At 36.3% G+C, this 24,824-nt stretch overlaps 1 protein-coding gene across 1 annotated transcript in view; it reads left to right on the top strand.

Moving 5' to 3' along the window:
• ESR2 (estrogen receptor 2) overlaps positions 1-24,824 on the top strand; it is a 75,715-nt gene that overhangs the window by 37,076 nt on the left and 13,815 nt on the right. Inside the window, exons 5-6 of the mRNA XM_074235983.1 lie at positions 6,415-6,553; positions 21,185-21,318. Of these exons, the coding sequence (XP_074092084.1) occupies positions 6,415-6,553; positions 21,185-21,318 (273 nt within the window). The remainder of the gene's footprint in view (positions 1-6,414; positions 6,554-21,184; positions 21,319-24,824) is intronic.

The following is a 24,824-nucleotide window of genomic DNA, read 5'->3' as shown; positions in this document are numbered from 1 at the left end:
CCCCCAATTGTATAGAATGAGCCAGCCTGGATGGATTGTGATCTGTACCAATGTGGACACTTTAACGAAGATACAGATTCATTGGAGTACAGTTAACTTTAAATTTCTCTATTCTTGTTAAATGAAAAGAAAATTCTAGGTCAGAAATGATCAATTTCTAAATGCAAATTCAGAAAAAAGTATAAATAAAATATTAAGTTTGGGGCTGGAAGGGGAAGATTTAAAAGCAGAATAGATTCACAAAACAGTTCCCCTTTCAGAGAAGTAGATGAATCTTTAACAGTTGTACAAGCAACACTAAAATGTCTCCTACAATAGGAGAAGGGAACCTGTAAGAACTCATCTGGCTACTTTAACTAGACATGAAAAGAAATGATTTCTTTCTGTTTTCTTCTTCCTGCATAGGAAAAATAGAATTTGTCAATGATAAAAAGAAAAATTCCAAGATTTCCACAGGCTCCCTCTGGGAATTTTTTCTTTAAACTGTTATTTTTGACCATTTGAAATTACATATTCATTTTTGAATCATTCTTGCATAATTTTTCTTGACTCCAAACTGTTGGAATAGGCTTTTATCTTTTTCTCCTTTTGTCAGGCTGTTATTACAGGGGTCTGATATGTTCCTGTAGTAATGAAGTCACAGAGGAAACCTTAATTTAAAAAAAATACTTTTTTTCCTTTTTACTCTTAAAGTTGGGTAAAAATGAGAGTGATGGAGGTTAAAACATATAACATATTTTATTGGTGTGAGATCAAACCTTTTCTCTAATTGTGTATTTTGGCCATTAATAATGGTAACATACTTTTGTGAGCTTTTTGGCTTTTAAACGTGGTCATAGGAGTCAACTCATTGGATTGTTACAATTCTCTGACATTGAGTGAATGTTCTTATCCCTACTGATTTGGCAAAAATCAAATCACTGGTAGATGGCTGAAGCTGCCCTTCTGCCTCCTCATCTCATTTTATCATTTCTCTCCTCTTTGCCTAAGGTAAACTTTCTGTCATGTCCTTCATGACATTATACAATTCTTCCTTTTTCGAAGTTCCTCATGTTCTTCTAGGCTTCCAAAGTCAGTCCTGCCCCAAGCACTTCTCCTACTTCCTGGTCTACCCAGGGATAGAAATAAGACTCTACCACTCAGTTGAAGCTTTTATTGCCCTATCCCCAGGGCCTTTTCTAAGCTCCCTAGACTCAGAACTCAGCCTAGAACAAGATTCTTCCTTTGGTCCTGATCTAGGACCTTCTCCAACCTTATAGCTGGTGATACAGTGAATAGAACATTGGACCCATAGTAGCACCTAAATCTCAGGGCTGTTGTAAAAGGTGCTTCACATACTTTATAGATGCTTATTCCTTTCCACTTCTGTGGCCTCCTCCCACCCACACCTCCCTCAACATTAGTGACCTGTGAGAGAACAAGACCTTGCTACCTACCTCCTGGCTTCCATGATCTTCAGGACTTTCTCTATTGTCAGTGTGACCTAGAACAAATTTTTTGCTTTCTTCTACTACCTAGGGGTTTGGGATGATGAAATTACCCTTCCTCCTCTTTCTCCTGCCTGCTGTGAAGTAGACTTTCAGGATCTCACAGGACACAACTTCACCACCTACCACAAAGTTGGACCTTAAGGAAGGACACTGGGCAGTCTAATCACCTCCTTCTTGTAGGGGACTGTTCTCCAGTCTGCCTGCACTCACTCCTTAATGGTTAGCAAATTCCCACCCACTGATTTCTGTATTCTGTTCTCATCTCCAAATCCCCCCTCCTTTACTCTCATTTACCTCAACCCAACCTCTCCTTTTTCTTCTTTGTTGTTCCCCTTATCCCTCTCCAACTCTGGCCATCCTTTTCACTCTACAATTACTATTTCATAATCAACAACCCTTCTTTCATCTTAAACTCTTACTTCTCCCACTTATTGGATTTAGCTCCCTCCTGATAACAGTGCTTCTCTTACACCCTTTCCAATACTGGTTGCAGTGTCTCTCATACTCCCAACTCATTGTTGATGATGGGAAAATTGGAAAAGGGGTGGCTAGGTGATGCAGTGGATAGAGCACTGGCCCTGGAGTCAGTACTACCTGAGTTCAAATTTGACCTCAGACACTTATTATCTAGCTGTGTGGCCTTGGGCAAGTCATCTAACCCCATTGCCTTGTAAAAGCCTAAAAAAATTCAAATAATTTTCATTAACATCATTACTCATCAACTTCTCTTCTCCTTTGAAGTTCATATCATTCAAATTGATGACGGAATCCAATTCATGTTAGTCATTACCTATCGAAACCCAGACCATTTTCCTTCTTTCCTTGGTGAATTTAATACTTGGCTTATAGTGTTTCCCTTCCTTACACTAGGGGACTTCACCATGTATATTAATGTTCCCTCAAGTACTCTAACTTTCTTAATCCTCTCATTTTCACTCTTCCTTAGCTATCTTGAACTTGCTATCCTTCTCAAATGTTTCACTTCTTTGCTCCTGAACACCAAAATTTCTTTATCTTATCATAATCTTTGATTGTTTCATCTTTCCCTAGGTCTTACAATCCATTATCCTGTTCTTTTTCTTCAATATCATCTCCATTCCTTCCATCCTTTTTTTTCAGACATTCCGTAGTGCCTTGATGACACTTCTCATCTTTCTTTAGTAAAAACAATTCAACTCTACTCTATACACCATTCTCAAATCCCTTGCTCTCTTGTTCTGTGACCAATTTTGCTTTTCCAAATTCCAACCTTAGATTATTTCTTTTACCTTCTTCCTTCATTCCTACTCATGTGCTACTGAATAGAACCAGAAGAAATCACAGAACAATGTTGATGACTTCCAACACAATTTGATACTATATTAATATATAGATGCAGTAATTGTTCCATTATCATTCTGACTGCTCAGTCTCTCCTTATTGACTATTGCTTGTACTCAAATTTCTCATAAATTCATATGTATATGAGAAATATATATAAATGAATTACTATTTATGATATATACATATTTATGCAAAAATATAGTAGAGATAACCTATACATTAATGTATGTATGTGAGTATGTAGGTGTATGTGTGTGTATGGTTGAGATAATAATATGACTTCATTTACTCATATGTAACTTCTTTTTGGACATTTCAAATGGGTATATGGTAGGCAACTCCAACCAAACATGTCCAAAACAGAGCTTACCATCTTTTTGCCTAAAATTCTTTCTTCTTCTGAACTTCTCTATCACTGCTAAAGGTGCAATCATCTTCCCATTTCCTCAGGCTTGCTATCTTGATATCATTCTCATTTTCTCACTCTTGATCAATCTGCTGCTGAATCTTATCTGTTTAACCATCATGACTCCAGTAAATACCTTACTTTGCACCTACACAGTCAGTACCCTGGACCCTTAATACCTCTTGCCTTGGCTATTGCAATAGATTCCTGTTTGGTGTCCCTGGGTCAAGTGTGTCCTCACTATATTACATACTAGTCTTAGCTACCAAAGAGATTTTCCTAAATGTGCCCATGACACTCTACTCAGTAAAGTGCCATATCTTCCTATTTTCTTTAGGATTAAATCTAAATTTCTCAGTCTGCCATTTAAGTTTCATCATCACAGGGCCTCTTCCTACCTTTCAAGTCTTCCTGCATTTTCTTCTCCTGCTCACCACTATAAACCTGTTAGATTGGTCTACTTCCCATTCCTTACACATGACAGCCATCTTCCTTCTGACTTAAAGTCTTGGAACTGGCAGTTCTACATACATTCACTCCTTCCTTTGCTTTTTAGTTTCCTAGCTTTCTTTGAGTCTTAATTAAAACTCTATCTCATACAAGAAATTTTTCCTGGTTCTGCTAGCTACTAGCAGATATTAATATGTTCTTTTTTGAGATTATCACCACTTGGCACCTTGTTACTTGTAGGTTGTTTCCCCATTAGAAAGTAAATTCCTTTGAAGATAGGGCCTGCTCCTCCCCCCATTTCTTATTACAAAGCAAAGTCTAGTGTGTTGTAAGCACTTTTTGTGTTGTTGTTCAGTCATTTCTGTCATGTCTGATTCTTCATGATCCCATTTAGGGTTTTCTTGACCAAGATACTGGAGTTTTGTCATTTCCTTTCTCCTGCTCATTTTATAGATAACAAAATTGAGGCTGAGTGAATTGCTCAGGGTCACACAGCTAGTGAGTGTCTGAGGTGGGGTTTGAACCTGCTCTTTCTGACTCTAGGCCCAACACTAAACCACTCTTACCTGGGTAATACCTTTTTTTTACCCCCTCATTTTAATTTAATTTAATTTTTCCTCCTTTCTCTCCCATTCCCCTCCTTCATTAGAAAAAAGGAAAAATAAAACCCTTTTAGCAAATATCCATAGTTAAATTATCCCAAAATTCCCCCATTGGACATGCCTCCATCTATTACATCTCTTGTCAGGAGATGGATAGCATGCTTCATCATCAGCTCTCCAGAATCTTGGTTGGACACTGCATTGATTAGAGGTGTTCAGTCCCAGCCATCTTTCCAATATTCAGGGGTAACCATATCACCTTTTTTTCAGAGATTATTCATTTCTACCAAATAATGTTTTCATTCCTTTTCCCAGCATTTTAGTCATGTAAAAATCTTTGATTCAATCTGACTTTTGTGTCTTATCTCAAAGTTCTCTTTTCAGGTTCTTTTTTAATAATCTTAATTATAATTTAATAATTTTAAATCTAATAAATTAGATTTCTTATTATCTCTTATTCTCTTCTTGCTCTAACTTTTCCCCCTCACTTTACTTATCTTATGCTTATAATATTATCTCCCATGCCTGGAATTCTATTGTAAAACATGTTTAAAAAAGTTTTGTGACATATATGCAGTAATTCACAAAAATATGTAACACTAAAATGTTAAGGACTTCTTCATAACACATGTGATTTAGGTACTATTATCCATTCCAAGGAACAGCTAAGTGGCACAGTAGATGGAATGCTGGGCTTATAGTCAGGAAGATTCATTAGCTGAGTTCAAATCTGGTCTTAAATATTTACTAACTGTGTGACCCTGTGTAAGTCATTTAATCCTGTTTGCTTCAGTTTCCTCCTCTGTAAAATGATCTGGAGAAGGAAATGGCAAATCCTCCAGTATCTTTAACAAGAAAACACCAAATGGGATCCTGAAGAATAGAACACAACTGTAAATGACTCAGCAACAACAGCAGCAAAACCTAGTTTGAAATGGACATAATGGTGTAACCCTTAGGTACTGTAGCAGGTCTCTAAAGGAAATCTCTTTAAGAAAGTGGGTTGAGGGGGCAGCTAGGTGGGAGGGAGGACCTGAGTTCAAATCTGGTGCAGATACTTAATAATTACCTAGTTGTGTGATTTTGGACAAGTCACTTAACCCTATTGCCTTGCAAAAACCAAAATAAAAAGGCAAGTTGATCAACTGGTCATGTTCAAATACCAATAGGCAGGGAATTAGCTGGTATAAGAACTCATCTCAAAAAATGAATATTTTTTTTCATGAACAAATTATTATTTTTTCACTTTTCCTCCACTCCTACCCCCATTTCTCATTGAGGAGAAAAGCAAATCTATTATAATAAATATGAATATTCAAATTTAATTTGGAATGGAATTTTCCCACATTAGCCTTGTTCCAAAAACCCTTGTCTTTTTCTTGGTGCAAGATCTCTAAAAAATCAAAGACAACAAGCACTCTTAACTGCTGCATGATGAGTTGAAGTACTCACTGGTCCTTGCATATCAGAAGATTGTGCTATTACTAAATAGTAACCTGGCTGACACAAGACATCATGTGAGATGTGATAAAATCTTGGTTTAATCACAGGGGATTGATATGTGGTAGTAGGAGAAGGTCCTTGTAAGGAGATTTCTTGGCCATTCCTACAGGCCAGTCCCCAAACCTTGCTGCTGGTGCCTTATATTGCCACTGCCAAATAACAATAAAATAATAAATACAATAAAGAGCTAACCTTATTAAATTCTATATAAATACTTATTCTCTCCTCCATCCCCTCATCTCTATTTCCACAGTACCTCCTAGAATGCTCTGCTTAATGGTGAGCATTTACTGAATGTTATTGATTTAAAATCCTCAGTTCAAAGCAAACAGTGGTAGCATTAATGAAGATGAGGTGCACTTTCTTACCCCTGCTGTCCCTCAGTTTCCCCTGGTAGAAGTTCAAGAGGCAAAAGTCCTGATGGAAGTTCATTATATTTCTAAACAAAATCAATTTTGTATACCAAGGACAGGAAAATATGAGTTGCTGATGTGTGTTTGACTCTCATTGTTCTTCTTTAGCCAGGACTTAGTTCCTCATTTCATAAACATCGATTGTTTTTCTCTATCTCCTGTGAAGTGTTTTCTTAGCTCTCACCGTGTGTGGACATGTCTGACATTTATCCTTTTGTTTCTGCTAGGCTTTGTGGAGCTCAGCCTGTATGACCAAGTGAGACTTTTAGAGAGCTGTTGGATGGAAGTGTTAATGGTGGGGCTGATGTGGCGATCAATTGATCATCCTGGCAAACTCATCTTTGCGCCAGACCTTGTTCTGGACAGGTGAGAAAAATATAAATTGTCTCTTCTGACTTAGATCTGTCTATAGCACTTAGTGAATGGGAACCTAGCTACTAAACCTGCAATTAAAATCTCACACCTGAAAGTGCAATTAAAGGATGCTAATGTCATAAGCTCCTTCACTGGGTCAAGAGCTCTAGACTTAGAGAACAATGTCACAAGTTTCCAAAAACCAACTGAATCTTTTTTAAAAATCACGTTATTAGATTACATTGACCAATAGGTTCTTAAATATAAAAGTAAATGGCATTTTGCGAACTATATAGTTGGTCAAATGTTTAAGTCCATTCACATTTTTTCTATATTAAAAATTATTTTCAACCTATCCCTCCCATATAGGTCAATATTAATTCTTTCTACTTGGTGCTTAATTATCATAAACTGGTAGAACTTGAGAGTAGGAGTAGGGGGAAGTAGAAAGGCCTGAGTTGTCTGATTATTCAGACATCATTTTGAGTAAATTATTATTGTTGTTGTTTGTTAATAATATTAATAACAAACATTCAGACGTTGATTTGTGCACCATGAAATGGAATTACTTGAATATTCAATGTATAAGACAAGTGTTATTTGGGGGAAATCAATATTATTTTTGTTATTGTTAAGAATAATAACTATAAACATTTGGAGATTAAAATGCAGTATTGTCTGATTTAAAGAATCATATAATTTTATAACTTAAAAGTATCCTTTGAAATCATCTAGTAGATTCCTTATTTTGTAGATGGGAAAATTGAGCCCTTCAGAGATTGTGACTTGTTCAGAGTGTGAGGTGACAGAATGATGGGAGACAAACTTTTTTAAACTTCAATTTTATTTTATTTTTCACAAGTTCTGCACTCTATCCTTCCATCCCCTGTCAGAAAGCAAGAAAAGCAAAACTTTTCTTTTGTTCCCAAATTAGCTATTTCCAGGAGGAAAAAAATTCAATTTGTATGCAGAGTCTATCGCCTTTCTATCAGGAGGTAGGTAGCATGTTTTGCCAGGAGTCCTCTGGAATCATGACTGTTCATTGTGTTGAGAGTGATCAGGAGATATAAAAGCAAATCACTTCATCTGTGCCTCAGGTTTCCCCATCAGTAAAATGGGGATAATAATATTTGCACTTCCTATGTCACAATATTATTATGAGAAAAGTTCTTTCCCAAACTTAAAGGACAACATGAAAATAGGTTTATAGTAATAACAAGTAGAACTTAGAATAGGTCTTGGATCTTCTGGCTTTCCATGGATTGACTTAACATGTTACCACTCTGTTTTTAGTAAGTTAGTATTTGATGGGCACCTTTACTTTACATCTAAAAATATAGCCTGTAGACTAGGAGAAAAAAATCCCTGATTGAATCAATTGGAAACTTTTTTCCTAGCAACCCTATTCATGCTGAATAGTGCAATCCTGATATATCTGAAGCATCTTTGGCCCGATTAGCATTGAGTTAAATATAAATGACATTATTTCATAGAGCCAGACTTTCAATTTCTATACTTTTGGTTCAACCAAGTCTTCAGTCACACAGATTAAAATATCACTGATCCACCCATAAACACTTTATGTTGAGTGACTCGTGTTTCCATCTATGAAGTATTTTGCCACTTTATAGTTATATATAGTTATATAAACATAAATTTGTATAAAGGTAACATGTGGAAGGAATGTCAGTGACTGTTGACAGTTTTAAGTACCACCATTAGAGATCTGTGCAAACTCTACAAAGGAAGTAGGTTGTCTTGCTTGCTCTTGTCCCTCTAATATGTTCTCTAATATTGTTCTCCCCTGGGACAGCCAAGGCTCATATACCATGCTCCCCCTGCCCCACTACCACCCCAAGCCTCCCACTCAGACAAATCCTTCCTTCCCTTCCCCACCATGCTATAATCACATTGTGGTATTGGAGGTTTGGTACATTTGTGGGGTCCCAGGTCCTAACTAGAAATTGTCTCTCATCCTTTTCAATACTTTTTTCCTATTAATACATCACCTGTGACATAGTATAATGTGATACATCCTATTGAACTTTGATCCTTTTCTATGTTGAAGGTAGCTCCATTACCACCTTCTCTTGGTGAAGGTTCTACATTGGAATGAAATGATTCATGAGTATTTTATTTCAGTCCAGCATTGCACCTCTACAATGAAAATATTGATGTCTGGTACCTACCAGTGGAGGGCAGCTAGGTGCTGTGCTGGACTTGGAATCAGAAGTTGATGGTCATTAGTTCAAATCCAGCTGTGTGACCCTGAGCAAGTTATTTTTCTCATTTGTGGAATGAACTAAAAGAAGGAAATGGCAAACTACTCCGAGTATCTCTACCAATATAATCCCCAATTGGGTCTCAGAGAGTTAGATACTCAACAACAATTCACAAGTCATTGAACAGTTAACCAAAAGGAGGTTTACTTTGCCCTAATTATAGCAAGGATGCACAGCAAAGAGACAGTGGCACTTAGCTTTGTTGGATACTGATACTTTTCTGCCCCCACCCCCATTTTATGAATATACATCTGGTTGTCAGGAAAGATAAGATGGAAGACAGAAAAGCTTCAGAAATTTACTATCAAGATGATTGAGCACATGTGGGTGGGACTTTATATGATCATAAGTAACCATAAAGTTAGGTCAAGGAAACAGATATCCTGAGGCTATGTTATTCTTAGAGCTCTTTCTCTCAGGAAGCAAGGAGGAGGGTGAACCTGGCTCATGTTGTAGGGAAATACTGGTAGCTACTAGTTTTGTTACAGTCCGGGTTAGGAGAAAGGCTGGCCTTAGACAATGGTGCAGCAGCATTAGTCGTCTTGACCCTGTTGCCTGTTTTCCTACAGCGGGATAAATCAGGTAAAGAATGTGTTTTCCCTGTCACAAGAGCCACCATAACATGTTATAATCATGACAGACTAGGAAATAACCTCAGAAAGTCATTTTTATTTACAAGTGTGGTATAATGGAAAAAAACATTTTAGTTGGATTCAGAAGACTCAACTTTTAGTTCTGTCTACCACTGATTTAGTTGTGTGATGCTTGATTAAATTTGATTCACCTCTCTGGAACTCATTTTTTACATCCACATAATGGGCTTGCATGAATGGGGTTTTCTTGATAGAGATTCAGGAGTGATTTGCCATTTCCTTCTCCAGCTCATTTTACAGATAAGGAAACTGAGGCAAACAGGATAAGTGACTTGCCCAGGGTCACACAGTTGTACCAAGTATGTGTATAATGGAAGAGCAGAACCAAATGACTACTAAGAACCCTTCCCCTTTCCATGTTTCTTGATTTTAAATCCATACTACTTCATTTTTTTTTCAAACGATCCTCCTATTTCATCCAGTCTAGATTTTCCCATCTAGGTGCATTTGGCACCCGACCCTTATCAGTGTCAAACTTAGTCTGGGCACCTGGTCAACTTGATTCACCGAAGCTCAGAATTTCAAAGCTCAAGATCCATCAACCTCAGCCACTCCAGGAGCTGGGATTATAAGAATGTACTACAATGCCTGGCAAAATCCAAATTACTTTTGCAAAATATTCAATACAGAATATTCAAATACCCTTCAGATTAGAAGCATTGGGTTTTAATGAAAAGGGTGCTAAACTGGTTTGGTTCAAGTACCACCCCAGGCACTTGGGACTTAGGACTTTGAGCAAGTCTCAGATTCCTCCCTTGAAAAATGGGAATAAGGGGTGGCTAGGTGGCACAGTGGATAGAGCACTGGCCCTGGAGTCAGGAGTAATTGAGTTCAAATCTGGCCTCAGACACTTAATAATTACCAAGTTGTGTGGCCTTGGGCAAGCCACTTAACCCCATTTGCCTTCAAAAATTCTAAATAAAAAATGGAAATAAGAGGAGAGAATTGAATTATATTATCTCTAAAGTCCCTTTCAACGCTAAATTTGTGATTATGTGAGTATGGAGAGAGAATGCTGCTATCTTCCATGATTACTAAGACTTGTGTATGCATTCAGACAATATCCTTGTACAATTTCTGGCATGTGCTTTTTGATGAAGTTCAAACAGTTGCATTATTATCTTTTGGAATTTGACCTTTAAGCCTATGTCCATATTTAGTAGTACCATTCTACCCTATATTATGCAGAAAATTCAATCAATGTTAACTAAACAAAATTTTTGTAAGGGAGTTTACTTTTCATAGAAGAAAAGTATAAATTGCTTGGCAAGATGAATAGACATCCTTAAATTAAATCTTAATTTTTAAATCAGGTTTGCTTAGCAGAGGAGTGCTCCCCTCTAGGTAATGGCTAGCTTCTTGAGGCATAAGGACTTATAAGGCCCTCCCCTTATGTTTGTTGAGGGGAAAGAAGAAAAAAAATTGAATCTGCTGAGGGGTGGTCAGATAGGCCAGTCTTCTTAGTTCTTTTCTAGAAAGGCAGTTTGTCCAGAGGCATATTTTTTATGAAAATCTACATTGAAAATTGAGGTCCTTATCATCTACTCAGTTATAGTCAGAACTCTTTTTATTATATGCTGGATTTTTGAATCCTAGTTATGCAAATTTTTATTGTATAATCATGAACATAACATTTAGAATTATAAGAGAACTAAAAAGTCATCCAATTCAACACTCTTATTTTATAATCAAAGGAAAGTAGGGTTCTAGTGAGCCAAGATAATGAGCCTAAGTAGTAAATAGCAGAAACAAAATTTGAGACCAGGTCATTTGATATAAAGAATTAAAAATATGTGTTTGTATTATCTTCATTCCATTCAACTAGTATTTTGCAACAGAATAACTAGTAAGTATCTGGGCAGTTATGGCTGCAGTGGATAGAGTATTTGGGCCTGGAATCAGGAAGACCTATGTTCAAATCCAGCCTCAGACCCTGTGACCCTGGGTGAGTCACTTAATCACTATCTGCCTCAGTTTCTTCAACTGTAAATGAGCATAGCAGTAGCACCAGTCTCTCAGGGTTATTATGAGGATTGATGAGATAGATGTAAAAATGCATAGTACCGTACAGTATCTAGAACATTATATAAATGCTTACTCACTCCCCTCCTTATTGCACGTCTATTTAGTTAAGAAAACATTTATGGGGCCGCTGGATGGTGCAGTGGATAGAACACCAGCCTTGGAGTCGGGAGTACCTGAGTTCAAATCTGGCCTCAGACACTTAATTACCTGTGTGGCCTTGTGCAAGCCACTTAACCCCATTTGCCTTGCAAAAAAAAAAAAACCCTTTAAAAAAAGAGAACATTTAAAGTGAGACTGCCTAATAAATGCTGTGTGCATTTGCATCAATAGTTTTATGATATTTTCCCTCTAAGATACTCAGGGAGCATTCTTGTCAGTTATTTCATTGGTCTCATTACATTCTTGTGTGGTATCAGATCCTTGTGTTAATTTTTTTTAAATTATTTGTTGAGCATTTTTATTCCCCCCCCCAATATCCTCCACTGTGGGGGGAAAAAAAAGGAATACTTTTTAATATTCAAGTGTAGTTAAGTAAAGCATATTCCCAATATTGGTTATATCCAAAAATGTGTCTTGTTTTGTGTTTGATTAGAATCTTTATGCTAATCAGAGCTCTGAATCTTTTAGAATTGTTTTTTTTTACCCCATTAATATTATAATATGAATTGTTCTCCTAGGTGTGCTCACTTTATTCTGTTTATATCTTGTTGATGATAAGAAAAAAAAAAAATGATCATTGTTGAAGGGGCAGCAGGAAAACAGGCATATTTATCTGTGCAGCTGTGAATTTGTCCTACTGTTCTAGAAAGCAATATTACCCCAAATTCTGCATATCCTTTCACTCAGAATACTACTTCTGGAACTCTATCTGAGAAATCAGAAAAAAAATATATGCATTCTCAAAGTTTAAAGAGAAAATAATTCCAAAATGGGGAGAGGGATAAGTTGATTAATGGCAGATTCTGAGTCCCTGTAGGAATGTCCAGAAAGATTTTATTTGTAGGTGCAAAAGGTTTCTCTTTCAGTATTTGGACCTTAGTATTTTGTTCCATGGCATATTGTCATCGTTAGCTAACAACCATCCTAAACCTTGGGACTGGTTTTATTCAATATATCTTTATATGGTATATTTGTAAAGAAGTGAGTTCCCATCAGAGCATTGGTTTGATTGACAGATTGAGTTCTAATCTTTAACATTCAAAATATATTATTCTTGCTGTAAGTTCAGAATCTTCTAATACTTTCCTAATTTCTCCCTCACTATTCATTATCAATCTATAGTTGAGAATTAAATGGAACAAATTCTACAAATTTTCTCTTGCAAAGATCCTTTTGCCAACTATTTTGTGTGTTTAACCTTACATTAAAAAATCATCGTAAGATCATTTAGAGATATTGTACATTATCACCCCAATATTTTTCATTTATTTGCCATAAATGTGTTGGTTTTGAAAGACTTGAAATGAGTAAAAATATTCTAACCTTATAACCCTTTAAAATGAAACACTTGAGTGTCTATCTGCTGAAAAGGAAATAATCAGCCTTGTATCACACATGTTCTCAATGCTTTGTTAGAGCATGAGGTGATAAGGTGCCCAATGTAATAAAATACACCAGAGTTTTGAAATAAATCCATGAAAAGAGTTTCCAAACATCATTGTGTTATAATGAGTTCTAAACTGGAAGAGGTGAGACTTGGATTCCAGTTCCCATTTGATTACTTATTAGTTGTGTGACCTTGAGTAATTCAGCTCACCTCCATGGTTTTGAATTGTCTTGACAATAAAATAAAGGCATTAGACTAAGCCATCCTTTTCAGGTTTACATGACCGTAGCTGTCATTAACAACTATGTTTATTCTGGAGAAGAAATAGCAATTCTGTACACACACACACACACACACACACACACACACACACACACACACATACACACACAGTCTAAGAGCTAAGGCAAAGATTGACTTTGAGGGAGTCCAACAACTTTTTTTTGTATATTGATGTTCAGTCATTTCAGTCTTGTCCAACAAGGATACTGGAGTGGTTTTACCATTTCTTTCTCCAGTTCATTTTATAGATGAAGAAACTAAGGCAAACAGGATAAAGTCATTTGCCCAGGATCACAGCAAATAAATATCTTGAGACTGGATTTGAATTTGGGAAGAGAAGTCTTCCTGACTCAAGGTTTGGTGCTTTATACACCGCACCTGTCAGCTGCCCTTTTGTTATAGAAAGAATACTTATAGAACCATCAGAAGGTAATTTCAAGTCAACTTTTCCCCTCTGAGTGTTGTCTTTGAGTCATTGTAGCATAATAGGAAAATTTGAAGCATTAGGAGAAAAGTACATTCAAAATCTTATCTCTGACATTTACTATGTAAAAACTGATCATGTCATTTAATGTCTCAGAATCTCACTTACCTCATAAGCTTGTAGTCAGAAAAACTTTTTGCAAACCTTAAAGTGTTTTTAAAATGTGAAAAGTTGGAATACGTACAGCTTCCAAAAGATCAAAAGTTGTACAGAGAGGTTAATTTAGCAGATATTTTATGAGGGAGAATTTTAATAACCGAGGTAATGTTCATCCTTATCCCCTTTTGTCCTGGGCCTTGTGGTGTTGTGTATAGTAACTTCAAGGAGGCCAAGAGCTGGTATAACCCAGAAATTTCTATTGTTATTTGTCCTTCATTCTTAAAAAAGATAATGTCATGACATGTAAGTAAATTGGATTTAAGTGAGGGGGGTGCTGTACAAAGTCACCAGTCCCATTTCTCCTCCTGTGGGTCCAGAGGTGAGATATGGATCAAGACAACTACAGATGACCCTGGATGTAGAGGGGAACCTCCCAGAGATATTCCAGTATTGTAGTGAATACTGGTTCCTGACACAGGAAATCTTCAGAATGTCTCAGAAGTTGCCCATGTACCTGGGGAAAGAGTCCTATATTTGGTTTGTATGTCCATAGCTTTTTAAGGTAAGGCAGTTGAAGTTAAACCTTTTTTAACACCTTAGCTCCAAACTCATTGCTCTTCACAAGCTTTCCAAAGTCTCATCTCAAAAATACCTTTCTGAAGGAAAGTTACAGAAATATCAATAGAAAATAGGACTCTTTCCCAGGTACAACAAAGCAACTTCTTTTTTGCAAGACAAATGGGGTTAAGTGGGTTGCCCAAGGCCACACAGCTAGTTAATTATTAAGTGTCTGAGATGGGATTTGAACCCAGGTACTCCTGACTCCAGGGCCAGTGCTTTATCCACTGCACCACCTAGCCACCCCTAACAAAGCAACTTCTGAGAAAGCTGAGATATTTTAAAAATTCCCTGGGTCAGGCTCCAATATTACTGATGCTTATAATTTCTGTGGGCAAGATGCTTTCTTTCTAGAGGCCTCAGTTTTCTCATCTGTCAAATGTATTAGTTGCACTAGATGGCCCGAAGGCCTCTAGTCTCATGAAACCCTAAAGCCTATGTGATGTCAACAAGGATGAAAGAAGTGAGGGGAAACTGTCTTGTTCAGAAAGAAAAGTCTTTGCAGGCATGGTTGTAATTAGAGTTGTCCAATTTAGTTTTGCACTGTTAAATAAAATATTATAAAACAATTCTTCCTCTAGGCCACTTTTCATACTCAAAATTGTCAGATACTTTGGAGGGAGCAGAAAAAGAAAACAAGCCTTTATTATATGCTAGGCACTATGCTAAAAACCTTGCCAATATTATCTAGTTTCATCCTTATAACAGTCCTGGAAGATAGCTACTATTATCATTTCCATTTTACAGGTGAGGAAAATGAGTCAGTTAAGTCACTTACCCAGAGTCACTTAGCTAGTAAGTATCTAAGGTGAGATTTGAACTCTGAGCCCAGCACTCTATCCATTAAACTGCTAGTTGCCTCTGTGAAAGGGCTTCATAAAGGTCCTTTTCAAAAACCTCATCTCTAAGCTATGGAAGGGTAATTGCTTAGATATGAGTGGCATAAACCTCCCACCAAAAAAACCTCCCTCCTCCCCATACCTATTAGTCCTCCACTAGGGGCAGCTAAGTGGCCTATAGGATAGAATACAGACCTAGAGTCAGGATGACCTAAGTTCAAATCCAGCCTCAGACCCTTACTAGCTCTGTGACCCTAGCAAGTCATGTAACCTTATTTGCCTCAGTTTCTTCTTCTGTAAAATGAGCTGGAGAAGGAAATGGTGAACTACTCTAGTATCTTTGCCAAGGAAACCCCAAATGGAGTTATGAAGAACTGGGCAGGACTGAAATGACTGAATAAAACAACAAAATGAGTGGCAAACTTTCAAGAAAAAAGGTCTCGGTATAATAAGGTCTGCTAGTAAAATAAATTAAGCCTAGTTTTGTCTCTACTTTGTTTTAGTAAAATTATTGAGAGAACTGAATGTTGGAAGTCAAATCAACAGGCATCTTTTAAGCACCAAATATATCCTAGGTTTTGTTCTAAGTCCTGGGATACAAAAAAAGACCAAAACAGTGATCCCTGCCATCAAGTAGCTCCCAGGCAAGTACACTGAAAATACTATGTTCAAGCACTATAGACATAGAATTGCTTGGAGGTAATTTCAAAGGAAAAAAGAATCAGTAGGAAAGACATCTTATGGAAGTTGCTATCGTAACTGAGACTTGAAGGGAATCAGGGAAACCAGGAGACAGAGATGAAGAGGGAAAGAATTTCAGGCATTAGGGACAGTCATGGAATTCTGTGTATTTTTCCAGGAGTCAAATTTGTCATTTTAAAGGTAAAATTCAAGGGAAACCACTGGAAAGTCCTGAAAAAAAAAGTTTTTTCCTTAGCAGCATGAAAAACTAAATCTGAAATCATGTGACATGCCATGTATATTTTATAATTCATGAAATGAGCAAATATATCTGATTAAATTATCTAATCAAGGCTTCTTATAATACTTTTGTTTAAAAACATCTTTAATATCTAGAAAATGACATTTTTCACTGAGAAATTCCAAGTGGAAAATTTAAAAAAATTTTAATTTTAAAATTTAAAAAAGAAATGTCATTTCCCCTACTTTGACTAAGGGGAAGCTAGGTGGATAAACGTGAACATGGAGTGATGAAGACTTGAGTTCAAATATGACCATATATTACTTGAGGTGATCTGGGTAGATTATATAATCTCTACCTGCCTGTCCTCATCACTAAAACAGAGGTTTTAATAGCACCTACCTCTACTTGTGAAGATCAAATGAAAGGAAAGTTGCTTTATGTCTGATTTAACTATTATATTTCCCTTAGACATGATCATGAAGAATGAATCAAAATGCAATATTTAGAGGTTTTTCTTCTCTGAATTGCATTGGACAGCTAGGTGACACAGAGGATAGAGAGCTGGGCCTGGAGTCAGGAAGACCCTTCTTTGTGAGTTCAAATCTGGTCTAGGACACTTACTAGCTGTGTGAACCTGAGTAGCTTACTATTTAACTTGGTTTGTCTTATCTGTATGATGAGTTGGAGAAGGAAATGGCAAACCATTCCAGTATCTTTTCTAAGTAAACCTCAAATGGAGTCTTGTGGAATCAGATATGACTGAAAATCAACTGAAAGTCCAATCTGTTTTGTCTGCTCCTCAGATTTTTGCTCTCCTTTTCTAAGGAAATGAATTGACCTTCTCCAGTAGTTAATACTTCCCAGTATGATTTTGGTTGTACCTGGTTTATTTTGGCAAAATAGTACAGAAAAAAATGATGCTGCCTTCAGAAAATCTTTCAATTATCAAAGTAAACCTGGCTTTGTTATGAACAAAAATCTATTTATCACATTACTACCTGGCATCACAAAGCTATGCTAGTGACCCTAACAGAACCTACTAAACTGGAAAAGCTTCTTGAATGAGCCTAATAATGTTCAGAGGGGCTCATTATAAAAAGAAAAAGTTGGCCACTAGATGATTTTGGCTATAACTACTCACGAAGTTATTTACAGAAGTATGGAGGGATTTTAATTTGCTATGGTAGAAGTAGTACTGTCAGTGAAGTCACATTTTCTAAAGTACTAAATATACTTTAGAAATTATAATAAAATTGTGTCTTTATTACACAATTGCCACAAGCATGTAATTTGAGATGTTTTACTGGTAGAAATGATAATTTTCTGAGTTCTTAGTCTACATTTCTAAATTAGACCAACTCTTTGTATTCTGTACCAATTTTTCAAAGTTGGCTTACTTAGAAATGCAGGTTGCAAACAGAGTTGCTCCCCTTACCCTGAATTCCAAAGCCCATGTAGAGGTAACTAGTTCATAAAAGAACTAATTCTCAACTTTGACCTTGCCAGCATCTTTTCTAATCAATTGAAATTATTAGGCTAGATACAAGGATATATCTACAAGATCATACCTGGCTTTCATCTGAGTGCCTCAAAGCACAAATGAAAGGGAAAAACTAGGGGCAGCTAGGTGGGGTAATGGATAAAGCACCGGCCCTGGAGTCAGGAATACTTGGGTTCAAATCCAGTCTCAGACACTTAATAATTACCTAGCTGTTTGGCCTTGGGCAAGCCACTTAACCCCGTTTGCCTTGCAAAAACCTTAAAAAAAAAAAAAGAAAAGGAAAAACTAAGGTCTACCATTTTAGGTTGCAGTGATGGGGGAAAAAAATCACAGACTGTTAATATTGGAAGGGAGAATGTGAAGGGCGATATGACTAGCATGTTGAGGGGGCCCTTGAAGGTGAGGTGTCATATCATACAAGTAGCATTTGAACAAATTTGAAAAAAAAAAGAACGGAGAGTTGGGGAGAAGGGAAGCATTAATACTAATGCCTTCCTTCTGAAATTATTTCCAATTTATCTTGTACACACATACACACTATACCTATATATATGAAATATATATGTATATACATATATATAGTGATATAGTGCTTGTACATAGTTTTCTTGAGTATTATCTTCTCCATTAGAATTAAACTCCTTGAAGATCGAATGGTTTTTGCCTTTCTTTGTAACTATGGGGCTTAGCAATGTGTCTGGCACATGGCATATTCTAAATAAAGGTTTATTGTTGACATGATGCTGTTTTCATGTCATATGGGAGAGGTGATATCTGTTCTATTTGGCCCCAGAGTACTAAAGAAGCAATGAGTACACACCAACAACAATATGGGGTGATGATCAACCCTGATGGACATACTTATCCTATCAGTACAATCAATAATCAGGATCAATTTTAGGGGATCTAGAGAAGGAATTTGTGGAATTTAAACAAAGATCAAGGCTTATTATCTTCAATTTTTAAAGTTGTCTTATGTATTACATAATTTTGCTATCTCTAATGTTTTCTTCCTTTTGGAGATGGTTTTTCCTCTCACAGCACATTCAGTTTTGATTTATGTATATCACAAATGCAAATGTCATGACTATATCAGATTGCCTTCTATGGGGGGGAAGGTGGGAGGGAGAAAAAAAATTGTAAGACCTTGTAAAAAATGATTGGGAGAAATTACCATAGTATGTAATTGGAAACAAATAAAATATTTATGTAATGGGGGGAAAGTATATATTACATTTAAAATAATAGTAACCAAACTTTAAAAAAAAGAAGAAGGAAAAAGGAAGAAGAAGGAGGAGAAGAAGGAGAAGAAGAAGAAGGAAGAAGGAGAAGAAGGAAGAAGAAGGAAGAAGAAGGGACAAGAAGGTAGGGGAAGAAGGAGAAGAAAAAGGAAGAAGAAGAAGGGAGAAGAAGGAGAAGAAGGAAGAAGAAGAGAGAAACAACAACAGTGGGTGAAGTTATAAAGAAGCAAATGAAGGCTTTGTAACAGGAAAAAACTTAATAATTAGGACTGTCAGGAGCAGCTAGGTGGCACAGTGTAATCAGGAGGACCTGGGTTCAAATGTGACCTTAGACAATTAATGATTACTTAATTGTGTGGACTTGGGCAAGTCACTTTAACCCAATAGCCTTGCCAAAAAAAACAAAAACCAAAACAATTAGGGCTGTGCCCAAGTGGAGCAGGTTATATTGGGAAGAAGAGACTTCTTACTCACTAGAAGTCTTTGAAGCCTTGGTTGGATGACCACTTCCTGGATCTTCAAAGATGGAATTCATGTTCAGGTACAACTAGGAGTAGGTGATTTGTGAAGGTCCTTTCCAACTCTGAGAGTCTGTGATCATCCTTCCTGTCCACTTGTGCACAAAGCTCAACTAGTCCAGTCTTCTAATTTTTTAGATGAAGGTACCAATATGAAAGAAATGTGAAGCCACTTACCTAATGTTACACAGCTATTAAACAGAAGAGCAGGACTCAAATCCAAGACTCAGAGCAGTTTGGCAGAGTGTATAGCACACCGAACTGGTAGAGAAGACCTGGGTTCAAGCCCTGCCTACCAACTACTACAACTACCATAACCATAATCACTACCACTTCTACTACTACTACTACTACTACTACTACTACTACTACTACTACTACTACTATTACCATCACCACTACCTAATATTTATATAGAATTTACTGTATCCCAGGCACTTAAAAAAAATTGTAGAATAAAACAAACTTTTCTATTACATTGTGCAATTTTTTAAAAAATGACTGCACATGAAAGTGAAGGTTTACTATATACAACTTACTATTCTTTTTAAATATAGAGCAAAATTTTCTTGTAAATTTCCTTTCTTTTTCCCCTTGCCCCTCTGAGGTGGCTACTGTTAAACATAAAAAAGAATGTGTATGTGTTTTCATATATATATATATATATATATATATATATATAGAGAGAGAGAGAGAGAGAGAGAGAGAGAGAGAGAGAGAGAGAGATGATGTATATATGTTATATCTATGCATGTATTTGTATGTGAAATTATTTTATACATATTTGCATTTATCTGGATGCTGATAGTGCCTTTCTTCATATATCCTTTATAGTTAATTTGGATACTTATAATAGTCAAAATGACTTAGGGACTCAGGTTTATCAGACATTTTATAAAGTTCTTTACATTTATTATCTCATTTGAGCCTCAAAACAACACTGGGAGATGAGTGCTAACATTATCTCCACTTTACAGGTGAGGAAATGGAAACAAATAGTTTAAATGACTAGTATCTAAGTCTGATATGAACTCAGGTCTTTCTGACTTCAAGTCCTGCGTTATATCCACTGCAGCACTTATATGACTTTAGGAAAGATTCTTAACCTCCATGATAGTTTCTTCTGTGAAATAGATGTGCAAATGCTTCTAATGTTCATAACAAGTTTATGAAGAGGCTTAAATTAAAATATTACATCTTAAAAATAATGTAAATGTATGATGGTGGTGATGGTGGTTGATTCTGATGATAATGACATATTTTGGCTCCAAGTCCATTGCTATTTGCATTATATCATTTCTAGACTTTTTTCTTCCAGGTATATTCTATTGGTTCAGCTTTGGTATAATCTGGATTTTCTTGTTCATGGAGATATGGAGACTTCTATCAAAAACAAAGGTGTTTAAGTAATTTATTTTCTTCAGGAAAAATAAATGCAATTAATTCCTTAATTGATTGAATTTTTGAGTATTAAATCTAGCTCTTCCAAATGGTTTTCTTCCATTTTCTATTAAAGAGCTTTATAAAAACATTGTATTTGACATAGAACTTACCTCCTCACTGATTCTAGTGCTGTTAAAAAAAAGTTATATGAAACATGTTCAGTAACATTCCAAATGTTCTTTTGTAGGGATGAGGGCAAATGTGTTGAAGGGATTTTGGAAATCTTTGACATGCTCCTGGCGACAACTTCAAGGTTCCGAGAATTGAAACTCCAACACAAGGAGTATCTCTGTGTCAAGGCTATGATTCTCCTGAATTCCAGTGAGTAAACACACAGCTGTGTTTAGTGTCTCTCCCCCAAAATGCATATTTCCAGAATGAGAAGAGAAGGAGAGCATCAAAATACATTTACTCTTATTTTTTTTTAAAAAATCTTTTCTGTAATTCCTGACACACCAGTGTTTCAGTGGATTTCTTCCTGGGTTCTTATCAGTTTCCAATTATCCAGCTAAATTCATTTGAAGTTCAACTAAATCCACAAGTGGTGATTAAGTGCATCCCATATGCATTAGTTGGTTTTAAGTACTGCTAAAAAATTCAAATTTAGTTAAGATATTACGTCTGGCTTCATTAATTTTTCATATATTTTGTTCTTATAAACATCAATGGAATATAAAAAGAAAATAATAATAATAATAGCTAGTTTTACAAATGTCATCTCATTTTATTTATACATCAATTCTGGGTAGAACGTGCTTATTATTATCTATTTTTCAGTCATGTGCAGCTCCTAATGACCCTATTTAGAATTTTCTTGGCAAAGATACTAAAGTGGTTGATCATTTCCTTCTCCAGCTTATTTTACAGATGAGGAAACTGAGGCAAATACTGTTAAGTGACTTGCGCAGGGTCACACAGCTACTAAGTGTCTGGGGCCAGATTTAAACTCAAAAAGTCTTCCTGACTCCCAGTCCATTTCAATCCCTAGTTGCCCTAAGAGATACATAGTTTCCAATAATAAGAGGTAAAAGTCCTGTTGTATTCTATCATAATTACATTCAGTCCAACCACTTTTGAAACATTGTACTGAGTTCTGGATACCGTAGTTTACAATAAATTGGACTTTGAAGAGCTTTTAGTCCTTATAAAGGAGCTAGGCATGTTCAACCTGGGGGAAAAAAAGACTCAGGCAGACACGATAGATATCTTCAAATAACTGAAGGACTATCATTGAAGACTTATTCTATTTGGTCCCGGAGAAGAGAAACAGAAGTGATAGATGTAGCAAAGAGGATGAAATAGGTTTGATGATGGGAAAGGTTTTGTGGGGAAGTCCAAAAGTTTGATTGATTGTCTTGAGAAGTCATTCAACAAACACTGATTAAGAGCTATATACCTGATCCTATGTGAAGTTCTAGGTATAGGAATAAAGGCAAGAATATTTCAGGCCTGGGGCAGGGGTAGTGACAGCTAGTTTGGGCATAAGGGTGGAAGATGAAGTATGTATTAAAGGAATTGCAAGTAGGTCTGGTGTAGCAAGAGTGATAGAGGAGAGTTAGGTATTGGAAGACTAGAAAAGTCAGGGCCCAGGGAGAAGTTTCCAGGTAGAGACTGGATGACTTGCTTGTCATATGTAATAGTGGAGATTCCTTTTTCAGGTATGGATTGAACTAAACAACCCCTAAAATCCCTTTCAACTTTCAAATTTTGGGATTCTGTATGCCTTATAAATAACATATATCTATTTTTTTAATCCCAGGAAGACTACTTAGTAACATTTAGGAATAAGATTCTACCTCTTTTATAAATATTTAGTTCCAGAAAATGTCCAGAGACAAGTGAGGAAGTCTTAGATGAACTTTGCCTTTAAGACAAAATCAAATTTGCTATTAGGTAGAAAGGAGCCTGAGTACCATGGGTAAAGGAATTGCTTCCTTTCTGAAAGGTTTACTGCCTTTTCACTCTCTCTGATACCTGCTTCCAGTTCTTGACTTATGATATCAAGAGCCCTACTCAAAAGGGACCCTTACATTAGTCAATATATTGGGTAAGGCATTGTTTTTTCTAAAACAATGGAGAAACAAAGCTATGGGGTAGAGTGGTAGTAATGTTGGAACTGAGCCATTAGATTAGCTGACTCTGTCTCTTAACAAGGTCCTGCTTGCACAGGTCAAAGGACAGGTATGTTCAGATGAAAATGTTAACCCAGAGAACTGTTGTGTAAGGAAAGTAAATAGCCGGAGGCTGAGGGGATGGGGTGAAGCGATTGGAGGGGGCTAATATGGAACTATTGGGGGGGGGAGTGGAAAAGGGATATAAGAAAACCATCATGTACCCTTTCCCTAATTCAGGTTAACATTTGAACTTGCCCATATACAGGCTAACTCTGAAAGGTACACAAGTAGAGAAAAGAATGTATAGAATAGAAACAGTGAAAAGGGAAAGATGAACAGAATCCAATTTAGAAAAAATGTTCTGATCTTTTTAGGTAAGATTTTCTTGGTCTATAACTGTGATTATTTTTCAGACTTTGCCAAAGGCTAGACTTGTCATTTTTCTTTCTGAATGCAAAGAAAGCACCACTTACATCTATGTAGGATGTAATTGATGTGTGCGGGAGACCTCAGTCCAAAACCTTTGAAGCTACTTGTTTGGGGAAAACTATGTTGTTTTTTTCCTGGCCCTCTATTTGAACCTGATTACCAGGCATTATGCCACAGGTACATCTGCCATCTTGTAGAAAAGGAGGGTTAGATGTGATTGGAAAAATGCATTTACCTCCTGGCATGGGATTTATTTTCTTATTTTATACTCAAAAATAATTTAAAGCTCATTTCTGCGCTGCAAAGTGCTCTTTGGGAAAGCTTTTTAAAAAGCTTTTTTTAAAATTATTTTTAATTATAAAAATTATTCACAGTTTTTTGCCCGATGTTTGGCAAGACCTTTTTATAATCATTTCAGTCTCAAGCGCTTCATATGCTATTACTGAAAACCTGTGCCAATCACTTTGTATAAAGGACTAAGATCAAGGAAAGAAGGGATGAAAGGAGGCTAAGGAAGACTAGGGCTGAAAGAACTATATTGTGGTCACAGGTTTGGGATTAAAACTCCAGAAGAGCTGTAGTTCCTTTTGACTTCAGCTAATAATAATGAAAGCTCATTGTATTCTTTGGAAATTATAGCATTTCCAATCATTTTTATTATAATTTATTTTTATTTATTATTTATTTTATTTATTTTATTAGTCCTATAATTTTATTATTCTGGATTGTACCACAATAAATTTCATTTTCCACTAAGAGAAAAGCAAGGAGAGGAAGGAGTTCTCTTGATAGTCATTTAATCACTGTTAGATAAAAGTGAGATGAATTTGTTACTTAGAGACATTCTCTTATAACAGGTACACCATGGCAAATAAAGCTTTTTATAAAGGAAACTCCTAATGACATGGAGGGGAATAATAATAACAACCATTTAAATCATGTTTCCTATGTACTAGACAATGTACCAAAAATTTTATAGTTATCATATTTGATCCTCAAAACAACTCTGGGAGGAAGATGCTATCATTATCTTCATTTTATGGAAGATGAACTGAGGCAAATAGTAAAGTGACTTATCAGTCTACTGTCTGAGGCTAGATTTGGACTCTGGTCTTTTGGGCTCCAGACCCAATGCCAGTTGAGATCAGATAGCTGAGTCTGGTATTATCTCTCCCTTTATAGAGGGAAAATGGTCCTATTTGTAGCTTGGTATTAGGATGCAAGGAGAGATACCAACAGGCTGACTGTCCAAAAGAATTTTTGCCACTGGTCTTATCAAAATTA

The sequence above is a fragment of the Macrotis lagotis genome, chromosome 4 (genome assembly GCF_037893015.1).
Source record: "Macrotis lagotis isolate mMagLag1 chromosome 4, bilby.v1.9.chrom.fasta, whole genome shotgun sequence".
Taxonomy (NCBI): Eukaryota; Metazoa; Chordata; class Mammalia; order Peramelemorphia; family Peramelidae; genus Macrotis; species Macrotis lagotis.
Note: the sequence above shows the minus strand (reverse complement) of the source record. Positions and strands in the feature narration are given on the sequence as shown.